This window comes from Salvia hispanica, chromosome 2, assembly GCF_029641045.1.
Source record: "Salvia hispanica isolate PSC_SH4W2 chromosome 2, Shi_PSC_v1, whole genome shotgun sequence".
Classification (NCBI taxonomy): Eukaryota; Viridiplantae; Streptophyta; class Magnoliopsida; order Lamiales; family Lamiaceae; genus Salvia; species Salvia hispanica.
The window spans coordinates 30,645,336-30,662,829 of record NC_142693.1 but is presented as its reverse complement, the minus strand read 5'-3'; the positions used below and the strand labels follow the sequence as shown (position 1 = coordinate 30,662,829).

General features: G+C 35.0%; 2 protein-coding genes across 2 annotated transcripts; both read left to right on the top strand.

Moving 5' to 3' along the window:
• The first annotated feature begins 289 nt into the window (after positions 1–289).
• LOC125198784 (G-type lectin S-receptor-like serine/threonine-protein kinase LECRK3) lies at positions 290–2,955 on the top strand. Its single transcript, XM_048097054.2, has one exon. The coding sequence runs from the start codon at positions 326–328 to the stop codon at positions 2,642–2,644; it is 2,319 nt and encodes a 772-aa protein (XP_047953011.2). The 5' UTR covers positions 290–325; the 3' UTR covers positions 2,645–2,955.
• A 1,119-nt stretch (positions 2,956–4,074) lies between these two features.
• On the top strand, positions 4,075–6,583 carry LOC125198786 (G-type lectin S-receptor-like serine/threonine-protein kinase LECRK3). Its single transcript, XM_089066028.1, has one exon. The coding sequence runs from the start codon at positions 4,118–4,120 to the stop codon at positions 6,443–6,445; it is 2,328 nt and encodes a 775-aa protein (XP_088922154.1). The 5' UTR covers positions 4,075–4,117; the 3' UTR covers positions 6,446–6,583.
• Positions 6,584–17,494: the final 10,911 nt, after the last annotated feature.

Sequence of the window (17,494 nt, the reverse complement as noted above, 5' to 3'; positions counted from 1 at the left end):
CAATACATACGGTAGTATTATGACATAGTATGAACAATTAATATTTTTTTGACAAGTGAAAATAGAGGAATACCTAAAATAATCTCACCTAATAGGACATTCATTATTTTTGGAAAGAGACCAAGTATATTTTTGGACTTTGTAATATGGAACTTGGAAGCATATATAGTTATGTCAATGAGGTCATAATACCATCTTGGTATGTCTTGACTAGACTTTTCATAGATAAATAAAAGTATTGGTTAATACAGGATGGTCAAGTTCATGCAATATCCTCTATAAAGTGATAAGTAGCATAATCAAACCCATACTCAGACAAACAACAATGTCCATCCTCACAATCTTGTTTCTCCTTCTCATTTCCACAGCATCAGAAGCTCAAAGAAGATCATCCAACATCACCTTAGGCTCTAACCTCACACTCACCTCCAACTCCACATGGCCTTCCCCCTCCGGCATCTACGCCTTCGGATTCTTCCCCCAACAAGTCAACAACTACGGTGTTGGCATCTTTCTTCCCGACAAAACCGTCGTCTGGACAGCGAAGAGGGACACAAATCCAACCGTCCCCAACGACACCGTCTCCCTTCTACTATCCCCCGAGGGCCGGCTAGTCCTCCGTCGGAGACAAGGCCAAGACATAAACGTCATCAGCCTATCCGCAACCATCGCCTTGGCATCAATGCATGACAACGGCAACTTTGTTCTCTATGATTCTGATTCAAGAATCATCTGGCAAAGCTTCGACAACCCGACCAGCACCCTCCTCCCGGGCCAGCGCATCTCTAATGGGCAAGGGATCTTCTCCAGCGCCTCCGAGACCGACTACGGGAAAGGGAATTTCAGGCTGAAGATGCAGACCGATGGATACCTCGTGCAGTATCCTATCAACACACCGGACATAGATCCATACGCTTACTATGTTCAAAAGCCAGACGGAGCAGTTAACGTCTCTGTCAACCTCGACAGCGACGGCCGCCTTTATCAGCTCAACGGTAGCTTGCCTCTGCGGAATATAACCATTGGTCGACTCCCTACAGAAGGATACATCAATTTCATGAGGCTCGACGTCGGAGGAATCTTCCGCATCTACTCTCTGTCTCTCGGTGATCTCAACTTGACCAGGAGATGGTCCTATACGGAAGACGAGTGTGTTCCTAAAGGTATCTGCGGAATCAACGCCTTCTGCATTCTGTTGGATAATAAACCGGATTGTCAGTGTCTTCCCGGTTTCTTCTTCGCTCAGTCCGGAAACCACAAAGCCGGCTGTTCGAGAAACTTCTCGGCGCAGGGCTGTTCCAAAACAGACAATAGACTGAAGTACGATATGAGAACAGTCAAAAACACCGTATGGGAGGATAGCACATATGAGATCTTACAAATGATGACGAGTGAAGAAGAATGCAGCAAAGCATGCCTTGATGACTGCAACTGTGAAGCAGCCTTCTTCAAAGATAACAGCTGCCAAAAGCAGAAGCTTCCGTTAAGATTCGGGAGAAGGTCTCTACAAGACTCAAACATGGCTCTCATTCGCTTTGGTACAAACATGCTACCCGACATTGGAGGCGATTCCGACCGTAAAAGAATCATCAAGAAAGAGCAGCGTATGGACATCCTCGTCATCGGAATTGTTCTCATGTCTATAGGCATCTTGGCGTTGTCAATTTCTGTGATCTTTGTTCGCCAGAAACGGAAGAAATACTACAAGATCGGTAAGGAAAATGGAGATAACTTTGTCGAGGGCCTTTCACTGCAAGTGTTCACATTTGAGCATCTGTCCGAAGCAACAAACGGCTTCAAAGAAGAGCTGGGGAGAGGATCATCTGGCACAGTTTTCAAAGGTGTTATGCAGCAGAAAATGGTGGCAGTTAAGAGGTTGGAGAAAGAATTCACAAAAGGAGAGATGGAGTTCCAGACAGAGTTGAAGACGATTGGGAAGATGTATCACCGGAACCTAGTCCGGCTCCTAGGTTACTGCTTTAATGGAGACAACAAACTGTTGGTGTTTGAGTACATGAGCAACGGATCCCTAGCGGACATACTTTTCAATCAAGGGAAACGGCCGTGCTGGGAGGAAAGGATTGAGATCGCTCGAGATATATCGAGGGGGATATTGTATCTGCACCATGAGTGTGAGACGCAGACCATTCACTGCGATATAAAGCCTCAGAACATACTCATGGATGACAAATGGTGCGCTAAGATATCGGACTTTGGGCTGGCGAAGCTCCTAAAGCAAGATCAGACTAATACGTATACTGAGATAAGAGGGACTAAGGGCTATGTAGCACCAGAGTGGTACCAAAAGCAGGCGATCACGGTGAAAGCAGATGTTTATAGCTTCGGAGTGATGCTGCTGGAGATCATATGTTGTAGGAAGTGTGTTGATTGGAGCAAGAGTGAGGATGAGGCCATTCTCGAGGATTGGGTTTACGACTGTTATTCATCGAGGATGATTGGAAATCTCGTGGGGGGTGAAATGGTGGAGGAGAAGAAAGTGGAGAGGATGGTGAAGATAGGGATATGGTGCGTGCAATATGATCCGTCGTTGCGTCCAACTATGAAGAAAGTTCTGCTAATGTTGGAGGGAACTGTCGAGATTCCGATACCTCCAAGTCCTACTTCTTTCTTAAGTTCTATCTAGTTTCAAGCGTACACGGTATACAAACTAATAATTTGTTTGAGTGTGCTATGAGTGAAATGAGTTTGAATAAGTTGTTAGAGTGTGTTAAGGAGGCTGCGGCTTTCATTTCCTGCCATTAGTCTGTCAATGTTTTGTTCTTGTTTCCCGAAAGGGATCTTCAAACTTTTTGGTGAGTGGAATGAGCTCTGATTTGTATTGTAATTTTAAAGCGAATAACGTTGTTGGATGTCTTGTGCGTGAAATAAGCTAGCGTAATAATTTTATTACCTAGATTATAGATATACGGAAAAAAGAACATATATGATCCACAAGCCTACACGAGTTGTCTCTTTCTCAACCGATGTGAGAATTAGAGTTTGTAACAAAGACCACCATGGATTTCTCAACACTAAACAAAATGAGGATATACACGAACAAAGTTAGGCCAAGCCGTAGTGGAAACTACCATTGTGAAACACAACGCCGTTGGAAATTCCGTCATCAGCCCCTCAGGAGTTGAAATTAGACGTTACAAGAGACAAGATTTTTAAGTTTTTTAAAAAATAGAAAATTAGATTTTAATCTTTTTAGTCGAATTTAGATTTTTGGATTTTTTATAATTAGTAAAATAAAAATATAAAAGGGTATTTCAGGTTAGGGTGGGTATGATTATTATATTTCTAGTTTTATGGTTAGAATTAATCTTTACTTCATAAAAATAGATTAATTTAAGTTTTCCTCTATTAATTACACTCTTTCCCAACAAAACCAGATTCATTACATAACAAAAAATTTCAAATCATCAAAGAAGTACTAAATGAAACAGAAATTATGAATTAGAGAACTTAGTAAAACAGGTTTGCATATAGTAGATATACAAATTGAGAATACGCTATTATCTTTCACAAAATGTATGAACAAGCAAATCATTTTTTTTTAAAATAAAGCTTTTATTGGCAGGTGTGTGTTCATATAAAATCATGCTCCATGTCAAGCCGTTCAAAATTTCTGCGGAAATTTGTTAAAGACCAAGTCAAATTTGTGGAATGTAGTGTAGTCAGTTTGACTAACATAAAAAAAGTCCATTCAAATAGACCCTAAGTTTGTCGCAGGACCCAACTAAATACGTGTGTCATTTTTTTCAAATTCCTTTACTACTGAAAAAACGCGTAAAGCAAGCAAATTCCTTTACTACAGAGAAAAAATCAGATTTTAATTACTACTATTTTTTAATAATTTTATCCTCATTTTTCACCTATAAATAAGTCTTTCCCCATTTTTACTTAGGGTTTAAGAATTTCAATTATTTCAATTACAGAATTTTTTTAATCATGTAATTTCTTTTCATTGTAGAATGTAGAGTCATCAACCCTCTTTAAAAATCAATTACTACTAAACTATTTATAAATAAATAATGTTTAAAAGGGAGTCAAGTCAATGCAATATCCTCGTTAAAGAGACAAGTAAGAGAAGGCAACAAAGCAATACACAGAAATGTCCACCCTCACAATCTTATTTCTCCTCCTCGTTTATACAGCAGCAGAAGCCCAAACAAGATCATCCAACATCACCGTAGGCTCTTCCCTCACACCCACCTCCAACTCCACCTGGTCTTCCCCCTCCGGTGTGTTCGCCTTCGGATTCTTCCCCCATCATGTCAACAGCTACGCTGTCGGCATCTTTCTTCCCGACAAAACCATAGTCTGGACAGCAAATAGGGACACCAATCCAACTGTCCCTGACGATGTCGTCTCCCTGCTACTATCCCCCGAGGGCCGGCTAATCCTCCGCCGTAGGCAAGGCCCAGATGTAGAGGTCATCAGCCCCTCCACAACCATCGCGTCGGCATCAATGCTCGACAACGGCAACTTTGTTCTCTACGATTCAAATTCCAGAATCATCTGGCAGAGCTTCGACCACCCGACCAACACCCTCCTCCCCGGCCAGCGACTAACATCGGGGAAAGAGCTCTTCTCCAGTGCCTCCGAGACCGACTACGGGAGAGGGATTTTCAAGCTGACGATGCAGGGCGATGGAAACCTTGTGCAGTATCCCGTCGACTCACCGAGCTCAGCGCCTTACGCTTACTATAACACACAAACAAGTGGAGCAGGTGATAATGTCTCTCTAGAACTTGACAGTGATGGCCGCCTTTATCTGGTCAACGGTAGTTTGCCTCTGAAGAATATATCCAGTGGTGGATTCCCTACGCAGGGGTCGATCAATCTCATGAGGCTTGATGTCGGAGGAATTTTCCGCATCTACTCTCTGTCTCTCAGTAATCTTGCCATGACCAGGAGATGGTCATCCACACTCAACGAGTGTGATCCCAAAGGTTTCTGTGGAGACAACTCCTTCTGCATTCTTATGGATAATAAGCCGGAATGTCAGTGTCTTCCCGGTTTCGTCTACGTTCAGCCCGGCAACAACACAGCTGGATGTTCTAGATACTTCCAAGCGCAGGGCTGCCCCCAAATTGACGGTAGATTGAAATACGATATGAGAAAGGTTGAAAACACCGAATGGGAGGATAACTCTTATGGCAATTTGAATATGATGATGAGTGAAGAAGAGTGCAGCAAAGCATGCCTCGATGACTGCAACTGCGAAGCAGCCTTCTTTAAAGACAGCCAATGCAAGAAGCAGAGGATTCCGTTAAGATTCGGCAGAAGGTGTACGGAAAACTCAAACATGGCTTTCGTTCGTGTCAGTACAACCATGCTGCCTAACTTGGGAGGCGATTCCGACAACAAAGGAATCAGCAAGAAAGAGAGGCATATAGACCTCCTCATCACTGGCATTGTGCTTATGTCTATAGGCATCTTGGCCTTATCAATTTCTGTGATCTTCCATCACAAGAAACAGAAGAGCTACAACAGGATCAATAAGGACGATGGAGCTAACTTTGTCGAGGGCATTTCACTTCAAGCATTCACATTCGAGCATCTGTCCGAAGCAACAAAGGGCTTTAAGGAAGAGGTGGGGAGAGGAGCATCCGGCACAGTGTTCAAAGGGGTTCTGCAGCATGGCCAGAAAATGGTGGCAGTGAAGAGACTGGAGAAAGAAGTCACACAAGGAGAGAGAGAGTTCCAGACAGAGCTGAAGACGATTGGGAAGATGTATCACCGAAACCTAGTTCGGCTCCTTGGTTACTGTCTCGATGGAGCCCACAAACTGTTGGTGTTTGAGTACATGAGCAACGGCTCCCTTGCTGACATACTTTTCAATCAACAGAAACGGTTGAGCTGGGAGGAACGGATGGAGATCGCTCGAGATATATCGAGAGGGATACTATATCTGCACCAAGAGTGTGAGGCACAGATCGTTCACTGTGATATAAAGCCACAGAACATACTTATGGACGAGAAGTGGTGCGCTAAGATATCTGATTTCGGGCTGGCAAAGCTCCTGAAACAAGATCAGACTAATACGTATAGTGGAATAAGAGGGACTAAAGGCTATGTTGCACCGGAGTGGTATCTGAAGCAGGCGATCACAGTGAAAGCAGATGTGTATAGCTTCGGTGTGATGCTGCTGGAGATCATATGCTGCAGGAAGTGCGTTGATTGGAGCAGGAATGAGGATGAGGCGATTCTTGAGGAATGGGTTTACGACTGTTATTTATCGAGGAAGATTGGGAGTTTGGTTGGGGATGAGATGGTGGAGGAGAGGAAAGTGGAGAGGATGGCGAAGATAGGGATTTGGTGTGTGCAATATGATCCTTCGCTGCGCCCAACTATGAAGAAAGTTTTGCTAATGTTGGAGGGAACTGTCGAGATTCCGATACCTCCAAGTCCTTCTTCTTTCTTAAGTTCAATCTAGCTTAACTTACTTCGATTTGGCTATAATGCAATTTGTTTCCTTTTTCTTTCTAATAATTTCTTGTATCTTGCTGGTCTAACTAAATCTATATCATCATTTATTCAAATCATTTCCCTATAAACTAATACTACTATCATATTTCAGCAAACATCACTAACATCAAATGAGTTAAATTACTTTCAATACCAGAAATTAACGTAACTAAATATAATTAGCCACGGAATAAAAGTATATAATTCCTAATCACAGATTATCAAAATAGATTATTGTAAAAAAATGTATACATAAGGAAATCTTACAATTTTGGTTTCTGCGCGATCGCAAGCTGCTGATTGCGAGAGGTAATGAGAATACGGAATCGCCGGCAATGGCTGCTTCTTCCGCCTCAACATCCTCTTCGATTTCTCCGCGGATTGAATTAATTTGCGCAATGGCGTGACCTTCAAATTTCGGGTGAATATGAACCTTGTGGTTGACGGCGATTATCTTCCGCCGCGCGACGGAGAAACTGTGGCCGCAGTTGGCAATCGCATCAGGGGTGGCTTTGGGGATTGATAGTTATTTCTTTTTTTCTTTTACCGTTTTTGAGAGTATAAAGTTAAGTGTTTGGTTGGCAAAATTAAATCTTATGATTAAATGTGTATCATATTTGGTTAATAAGATTAACTCCTATGATTTAATCCTGAATGGATAGTCTCATGATAATTAGTAATAGAATGACTAAAATAATCTCACCACTTAGTCTTATGATAATTAGTTATGGCAACCAAACGTCACCTTAATATACTTCAATATTTAATACTTTGCATTTTGGTTTAGAGTGATGCTAAACAAACAGATTATGGTCAACCGCACAAGGACATATTAGTAAATTTAAGTATTAATTATATATTAAAATATTAATTGCAGATAGTGGAGAAATTGAAATGATTTGTTAACCTATGCCTCATTTTCGTTTATTTCAAATTTCCCTCTTTTCGTAGTTTTCAAAATTTGAATTAAAGTTATACATTAATTACTACTCCTACATTTTTATAGTTTCAATAACCGAAATTTAATGCACAAATCTTTATGGTAACTATATCTATTAACTTCAAAATTAACTAAAAATCTCTATTACAGCTACAGAGCAACTTATTTGCAAAAAAAGGAATGCATTTAAATTACTTCTCTCATTGACATATTTCCTAATTATTTTTAAATTTTTTATATATCTATTGCAAGTCACTCTAATCATCGTTTCTCTCTTTCTTTTTTTTCTTTTCTATTTTTTTATTTTTCATTAAGTACACAAATATGCAATTATAATTGCATACTCCAATAATATACTATAGTATTATTTTCATATTTTGACACTAAGTTTAAAGTTAACAATTTTATGGAGGTGGGTGTTTGTTTGGATTTTGATTTTATCACCCGGATTGTTTTTACAAATAATATAGTTAAATAAAAATAATTCAATGATTAATCTATTTATCGAATGAAAACAATTTACTAATTGAAGTATATATTTTGTACTATTAGATCTTGACCATATTAAAAATTTAATGAATCAAATATTAATGTAATTACAATTTTTTTTACAAACCAAATAGATAAATGAAAATCATTCATTGCTTGATCTATCTATTTCTATGTTAAATTACGCATTACATCTAAGTTAATTTAATAAAATACTAATGTCATTAGGATTTTTTTACAAATTAAGTAAGTTGAATGAGATTAATTCACTGTTTGATCCATCTATTTGTATATCAGATCTAAACCATTAGGATTCTTTCATAAACCAGACAATTTGGATGAAAATAAGTCATTATTTGATCGTCTATTTTTGTGATATTAGATCTTAAGCTTATTAAAAAATTATTTGATCAAACACTAATGTAATTAAAATTACTTTTACAAATAAAACCATTGATGAGAATAATTTACTAAATAAGCTATCTATTTTATGATATTAGACTTAAGCACATTAAAAAGTTATTTAAACAAACATCATTGTCATGTTTGGTTGACAAAAAAATAAAGCTGACAAGAAAAATAATTCTCAGGAAAATGAATTACGGGAATATGATTTCTAATAACTTTACTTTCCTGTATTTGGAAAATATCAAGATTTAAAATTTTATATTTGATTTGAACATTAACTAAAAATATACTTATTATAATTATTTATTTATTAAGAAAATAACAATATAAGTTTTTTAACAAATTAAGTATTATTTTAAATGATGATAATAATATTATTATATTTATTGTTACTATGGATAGTTTAAATATGAATTATTCATCATAATATATAATAATATAATTATATTTATAGTTACATGGAGTATTATATTATAATCATAAATGATTATAATACTATAATATTATTATTATTATTATTATTATTATTATTATTATTATTATAATATTTAAAGATATAATTGTATTAATTTTTTAATTTAAAATTTCAGTACAACTTTATTTTTAATGATAATTTATAAAATAATAATAATGATTTATTATTGTATGTTTATATTATATTATTATATTTTAATTATTTAATAAATTATTATTATTACTATGATAATAACAATTATATATAACTATTATAATAATTTAGTTATAATTATGATTATTTTAATTATAGTTATTTATTATACTGAAATTAAGTATGATTTTTATTTATTTTTATAACATTGTAATTAATATAATACTATAATAGAACTATACTTTTGTATTAAATATGTACGAATCCTAAAATTGAGAAAAGGAATACCTAAGAAAAGTTAGGATTTAGAATCCTCAAAAGTTGCACTAACTTTCCTTGTTCCAGGATTCTAATTAGTTTCCCAATTTGATTAAAAATCGAAACAAACACATAAATGTACTCCCTCCGTCCCGATTAAGAGTCATACTTTTCCTTTTCCTTCATTTTTACCATAAATAGTAAGTAGGTCTCACATTCCACTAACTCAATTCACTTACATTTGATTATAAGTCCATATAAAAAAATGGGTCACACATTCCACTAACTTTTTCAACCAACTTTTCTTTACATTTCTTAAAACTCGTGCCCGGTCAAAGTGTGACTCTTAATCGGAGACGGAGGGAGTAAAATTCAAGAAATCAAATTACTTTTCCAAAAAAAATTCTGGCAACCAAGCATGACCATTAGGATTTGTTATTACTTATTAGGAACGAACCCCTCTTAATTTGCATACCAATAAAAACTTAAGATATTATTCGATTAACTATCTCTAATCTTATTTTTAGTTTCAACTCAACATATTTAATACTATAAAGTAAAATATAACATTTCAGTTTATAATCTAATACTTCGTCCGATAATTGAGTTGTTTCTTTTTCAAAATGATAATAAACAGTTAAAGTGGAGATATAGTAAAGTAAGTGAGAGAATAATATGTAGATGAATATTATCTACGTTAAATTTTTTTTTAATTGACCATTTATTCACTTTAACTATTTATTTTGTAAGTATTATTTTTTCAAATCGAGAGCAAAAAAGAAACGACTGAACTATATTGGGATGAAAGGAGTAATATATTTTACTAATTTAGAAGCTCTAACTGCTCTAAAAGTTAAATTAATATAATATTTTATAAACTAAAAAAAAAAAAAAACTTAGATTCAGTTATATTTTATCATAATATAGTTTAGAATATATACATTTAATAGCTTAGAATTAAAAATTACTAAGTATTATGTCATACAAGAATTTTTCAAACAAATTTGAAATCATTACATGAACTCTTGAATATAATATATATGTCATTTCTATCCCAATAAAGTTTAAAAAATATTAAAATGTATCGTGCTCAACATTTAATTGCTATATTTGATGTGCAACTCAATTCTTACCATAGGCGCGAACTCTATGATATGAAAATAGAAGAGAGGAAAAAGATGAAAGTATAATAAAATTAGAGGGAAGAAAAGTTAGAGGCGGCAATTCGCTTAAAATAATAGCTAAGGGTATAAAAGTAAACTGAAATTGGCAGTGAACCGGATAGTGGAAATAAACCGATTTTTCTCTATTAACCCAATTTATGGTCGTACATAATGTTGTTGTCTAGCTTTTCCCTTTGGTTTTGGTTTAAGCATTGGTTAGTGGAGGAGTGTGGTATTTATGAAAGGGGATGCATTTAATAAAGATAAAAAATTAGAAACGATTATTAATGTCAACATAAATGAAAAAAATTTATTAAAAATGAATACGATTTATTCCAATTGCATCATAGTAATTGTTAATTTTAGTATCCATGATATATCATTTTTTAATTATTAATATCTAAAATTTGAAATACTATTTAAATGTCGATCTTGATAATAAAATCAGTAAGTATAAATTAAAGTGAAACATTACTAAAGTAATGTACAATTTATTTACTTTTAATTTTTCAAATATATATTTCCTTCGTCTCATTAACAATGAAACATTTTATTTCAGTGTTAGATATTATATACTTTAACTTAGTATCCAAATAGCATATAGTGAAATCTTTGGTTTAGTATCGCGTAGACATAGATATATATACATCTTTATGGATAAACAACTCATGTTTATTTCGTTTTATGTTCGTGATTATCTGTAATTTGCAATTTTCCTTATGAATTTATCTTCATATCAAGCTCCTTTTCAATATTCATGTGTAATCTATCCATTCCAAATTTATATTCAATATATTGTACCATTTCAAAGAAAGCACAACCTCGAAAATGCAAGGTAAAACATTTCAACACATGGTGCAAAAACTATGTTTATCGATGCCTAAACTTAACCCGTTATTTTCTTCTATTTGCAACATTAATTTTCAATCATCGAAAGCATATTTCCTTGCTAAATTTCTCAAAGCAATTTGGCAAAAAGTTTTATTTTGTTACAACTATACCGTTGATGTAACAGCCCGCCATCCTAGGGTTACAATAAATGCGGCAACTTCTACTAACACGGACTTAAAGAATTCAACATAGGCTAGGGTTTTATTTAAAGAGTTTTGACCAAAGCATTTAAAGGAACTATCAGAGCAATAAATCAACGACTTAACCTAGAAGCTTAAATAAGTAAAAGAAAGGTATCATAAATTACGATAAAAAATTTCAAGAGTATGACATAGTTTCCAAGATAAAAACCACAAGAAGGTCTAAAGCCTCTAAACCGAAAGGAAAGTGCAAAATATTCAAAAATACTAAAGTGTTTCAAAATAATTTCAGCGGAAACGACCAAGAGAAAGAGCTGCTATGTATGAAGACACAACTACGCTTGAAGTTCAAAACATCCATCTTAATTAGTTATCATGCTCAACACCCGCCACCGCTCGTCATCGTTCAACCTGCACATAAGGAAAACACATGCAGGGCTGAGTATTTTGAAATACTCAGTGAACTCGTTGCCAAAACGTTTTATAAGTTATGCCACCCTTACCATAGTGAACTCGAGTTTTAAGCAGTTATAAGAGAATATCACGAGTATCACAAAATATATTTTCCAATAGATTGGCCAGTCAAACAACTCCCCACTTTTCTCATCAAATTTCCACAATCTCAACATTTCCATGGTGCGACGAAAGTGTGGCCACAATTTTCGCCCACGAGACCGGCCGACTAGCAAGGACGGCTCTCGATCCCCTCGTGTACACAGCCTGGTAGGGTTTGCGGCCCGTACTCAGACCCGAATTCGTATAAACATATCAATAGCCCTATAGCCTAATGGAGCGAACTCACAAACTAGGCATCAGACGCACAATATCACAACAAAACAGACACAGGCATGGCATAACAGTTAAACCACCCTTATTTCTCCACATTCATAGATTTGCACATAAAAGAGTTAAAGAGTAAAGCCCACCTCGACTGCTTAGGTTTCAAGTATGTTCTTTCCTTTGTTATCCGGCTTCGCAACTGAGGTTTCACCTTTTTAATCACATAGGCACATATCACAAATTAGATCCAATACATACTCCTAACTCATGCATGTCTCAACGTTTTTTCCTCTTCCCACCGATCTATTTTAGCATCATTAATCAATCAAGATCATGTTCATCGATAAGTTCCATTCGCATCTCAATTCTAGATCTAACATCAACATATGTCACACAAGAGTATTTTGCCATCATACACACACCACACAAACACAACACACACACGTGCATACACGCACCCACACACGCACACATGCATACATAATTTCCATATCCCTTTTATCCCACTTTCACTCAATAAGATGCATGAGGGTCCAAGAATACCGATTAATCGGTTATAAAGAAGAGGAATCGAGTAGAAAGAAGAAGATAAGTATAAGAATACCTTATGAGAAAAACGAACAGTAGAAATTAAGTATTAGACTCGGTTCTTCAAGATTCTTGGATTGAACTTCAATTATTCTTCAAAAGATGACAAAATATTGGAGAATAGAAGAAAAATTGGAGAGAGTGAAGAAGAGGGGGGGGGGGGGGGCAAAATTTTATGGGGCTAGGGTTAGGGGTTCTTTTATTTATTTATAGTGCTCAACAAGATCTTTAGGTAATTAAAATAGAATATTTGGTAAGATTTTATTCTCCACAATTAAATAAAACAATATTGTGGAGTAGGGAAGAAGAAATACCAAAAATAAGTTCTAAGGCAAAATCATGTAGTTTTCGAAAATTAGGCTTTTTAATTAGCCAAGATTTTGTTTTGAATATTTTACGGAGTAGAGCAAAATATCACGGAGCAAAATAAAAATAAAAATCCTCCCCCATTGGCATAAAAGATAGGCGTGTAATATGTGCCTTAATTAAGGCATAGATTTTTGAATATTAACTAACATAAGATATGACAAGATCTCTTGAGGTATGAAAAGATTTGGTAGAATATTTTAATTCTAGGTATGGAAGGAGATCAAATAAGGGATCAATTAAAATAAAATAAATTTCTCCTTCCCAAAGCTAGGTGATTTTCGAAAATCACCTTAATATTAATAAGGCTCGATTTTCCCATTAAGAAATAGGGAAATAATTGGGTTTTGGATTTAATTTGGATAAATATCCCAAGAATTAAATTAAATCCGGAAAAATAGAATTCCTTCTCCAAAAGTCCAAGGGTTCGAAAATCTCAATATTTAGGTGGCTAGTATTTATGGAAATTTTCCCTAATATTCTCACTCACCCTTAAACAAATAATTCACCTCATAATTTAATAAATCACATGCCACATCACATAGTCAACAATTTTGACTTTTCAAACTTCCCGGTCAAAGAAACTCATGCAATAAATTCATTTATCAAATAATTCACATCTCCCACGTCATCAATAATAAATTTTAGGGCTCTAAAATTAGAGTTCAGAAATTCGGGATGTTACAGTTGAAATTTGCAACAAAGTTCTTTCCTTTGTTAATAAAAGGTTATAAATATGAAAATTAGCAGTATATGTTAAAACAATTAGCAGGAAAGTTTAAAATAGGTTCCATGATTCTACGTAAATAGTCATGTAGTACGATTTAAAAAAGACTAAGAACATTTTTTTTTTCAGAGTCTTTGTCCTAGCGGCAAGGAGTTTAGACATCAATGTATGAGGTGCCGAGTTCGAGCCCTCTTGACGTCAGTTGTAATTTCCTCATTCATATAGGAGTTAAAAAAAAATTGAGATATGGTCAATTGCTAACTTATTATTTAATTGCTAATTAACTATAACTAATTTAAGACCATATTATTTTAGAAATCTTGTGTTCTATAATTTGATATGTATAATTTCGTTTTTCATTTTTTAATATTGAAAAGATAATAACAACAATCAAATTTAGGGTTTAGAAACACAATGTCAATATAGTGCATGATTAAATACATCAACACGAAGCCATGAGACTGTCAACACAATTTCTGTAACAGCCCGCCATCCTAGGGTTACAATAAATGCGGCGACTTCTACCAACACGGACTTAAAGAATTCAACATAGGCTAGGGTTTCATTTAAAGAGTTTTGACCAAAGCATTTAAAGGAACTATCAGAGCAATAAATCAACGACTTAAACTAGAAGCTTAAATAAGTAAAAGAAAGGTATCATAAATGACGATCAAAAATTTCAAGAGTATGGCATAGTTTCCAAGATAAAAATCACAAGAAGGTCTAAAGCCTCTAAACCGAAAGGAAAGTGCAAAATATTCAAAAATACTAAAGTGTTTCAAAATAATTTCAGCGGAAACGACCAAGAGAAAGAGCAGCTATGTATGAAGACACAACTACGCTTGAAGTTCAAAACATCCATCTTAATTAGTTATCATGCTCAACACCCGCCACCGCTCGTCATCGTTCAACCTGCACATAAGGAAAACACATGCAGGGCTGAGTATTTTGAAATACTCAGTGAACTCGTTGCCAAAACGTTTTATAAGTTATGCCACCCTTACCATAGTGAACTCGAGTTTTAAGCAGTTATAAGAGAATAACACGAGTATCACAAAATATATTTTCCAATAGACTGGCCAGTCAAACAACTCCCCACTTTTCTCATCAAATTTCCACAATCTCAACATTTCCATGGTGCGACGAAAGTGTGGCCACAATTTTCGCCCACGAGACCGGCCGACTAGCAAGGACGGCTCTCGATCCCCTCGTGTACACAGCCTGGTAGGGTTTGCGGCCCGTACTCAGACCCGAATTCGTATAAACATATCCATAGCCCTATAGCCCTATAGCCCAATGGAGCGAACTCACAAACTAGGCATCAGGCGCACAATATCACAACAAAACAGACACATGCATGGCATAACAGTTAAACCACCCTTATTTCTCCACATTCATAGATTTGCACATAAAAGAGTTGAAGAGTAAAGCCCACCTCGACTGCTTAGGTCTCAAGTATGTTCTTTCCTTTGTTATCCGGCTTCGCAACTGAGGTTTCACCTTTTTAATCACATAGGCACATATCACAAATCAGATTCAATACATACTCTTAACTTATGCATGTCTCAACGCTTTCCCTTTTCCTATCGATTTATCATAATATTACCAATCAAAGATCATGTTCATCCTATGACTTTCATTCGCATCTCAATTCTAGATCTAACATCAACATATGCCACACAAGAGTATTTTGCCAACACACAACACACACACTCACAACACGCACGCACACACACGCACGCATGCACATACACACGCACACACACACCACATGCATACATATTTACACATCCCTTTTATCCTACTTTCATTCAAACAAGATGCATGAGGGTTCAAGAATACCGATTAATCGGTTAGAAAGAAGAGGAATCGAGTAGCAAGAAGAAGATTAATATAAGAATACCTTTTTGAGAAAAACGAACGGTAGAAACGAAATAAGGACTTGGTTCTTCAAAAATCTTGAGGCTCAAACTCTAATTCTTCTCAAAGGATGAAGGATTAATGGAGAAAATAGAAGAAAATTGAGAGAGTATGAAGAGAGGGAGAGAACCGTGAGATAGGGGTGGTAGGCGATTTTTTTGATGGCTAGGATTAGGTTTTTGGCTCCATATATATAGAGCTCAATAAGATCTTTAGGCAATTAAATAGAATATTTGGGAAGATTTGATTCTACACAATTAAATAAAATAAATATTATGGAGTAGAGAAGAAGAAATAAAATGGCGTGTATTGCGTAGAGAGAAAGACCCAATTTTTGGTTTTCTAGTGTAGGATTTTTCTCATGGATTTATAGAGTGCAAATATAATATCTTTAATAAAATAAATTAAAGATTTGAGAAGATTTGGGGAGGAGAAGTGGCGTGATTTTAGTGGAGAAATAAGAGGATGTCGATTTTCATGCTATTCTTTAGCATATGATTTAATTTGGATATTTTACGGAGTAGAATAAAATATCACGGAGCAAAATAAAATAAAAATCCTCCCAAAAATAATAGGAATAGGCGTGTGAAATGGTCTTCCCATAAGGAATGGATTTTAAATTCTAGGTATGGAAGTATATCAATTAAGGGATCAAATAAATTAAAATAATTCTTTTCTTCCCAAAATAGGTGATTTTCGAAAATCACCAAGGAATAAGGGGCTCGATTTTTTTTTTCTCAATAAGAATAATAGGAATAATTGGGTTTAGGATTTAATTTGGATAAATATCCCAAGAATTAAATTAAATCCGGAAAAATAAAATTCCTCTTCCAAAAGTCCAAAGGTTCGAAAATCACAAGAATTAGGTGGCTAGTATTTATGGAAATTTTCTCTAATATTCTCACCCACCCTCAAACAAATAATTCACCTCATAATTTAATAAATCACATGCCACATCACATAGTCAACAAGTTTGACTTTTCAAACTTCCCGGTCAAAGAAACTTATAAATTCATTTATCAACTAATTCACGTTTCCCACGTCATCAATAATAAATTTTAGGGCTCTAAAATTAGGGTTTGAAAATCCGGGATGTTACAATTTCATATTGACATTTTACAAGCATTATATTGACATACTCTCAAGTAACATGGGACGGAGGGAGTATTATGTAAATTGTATTGATATAAACGTCTGCAAAAATATGAAAACTCTAAAAAAAAAAAATCAAATTTTGACTTCGAGACATATTCATGTAGGATCTCGTTGGAATCCTTATAAAATTTATAAAATTTATATTTAATGTGATACATGTTGCTTGAAAAATCAATTTGAATTGAGATAGTTATATACATTTAAAGTTTTGAGATATTTTTTAAAAGGTAATTATAACGACTTTATTATAATTTGACATAAATACCCTAATTGACATTTTTCTTTCACTCCATTGATACTCAGAGTTGAATGATCTTTACGAAATCGAGTTCCATGTTAAGCTGTTAAAAAAATGTGGAAATTTTCTAAGACCAAGTCAAATTTCTAGAATCTAGAGTTGTTAGTTTAACTTCCAAATAAGTCAAGTACTAATAGACAGCCGTGAATAATTAAATGACTAACAGGTAGTTGATTAATAAGGCATGGTGTCGGAGGAATCTACTGCCGGTATTCACTGTATTCACTAACTAAATACATTTTCCATTTTTTCCAATTCTTTTACTACAGCAAGAACGCGTGAAATAA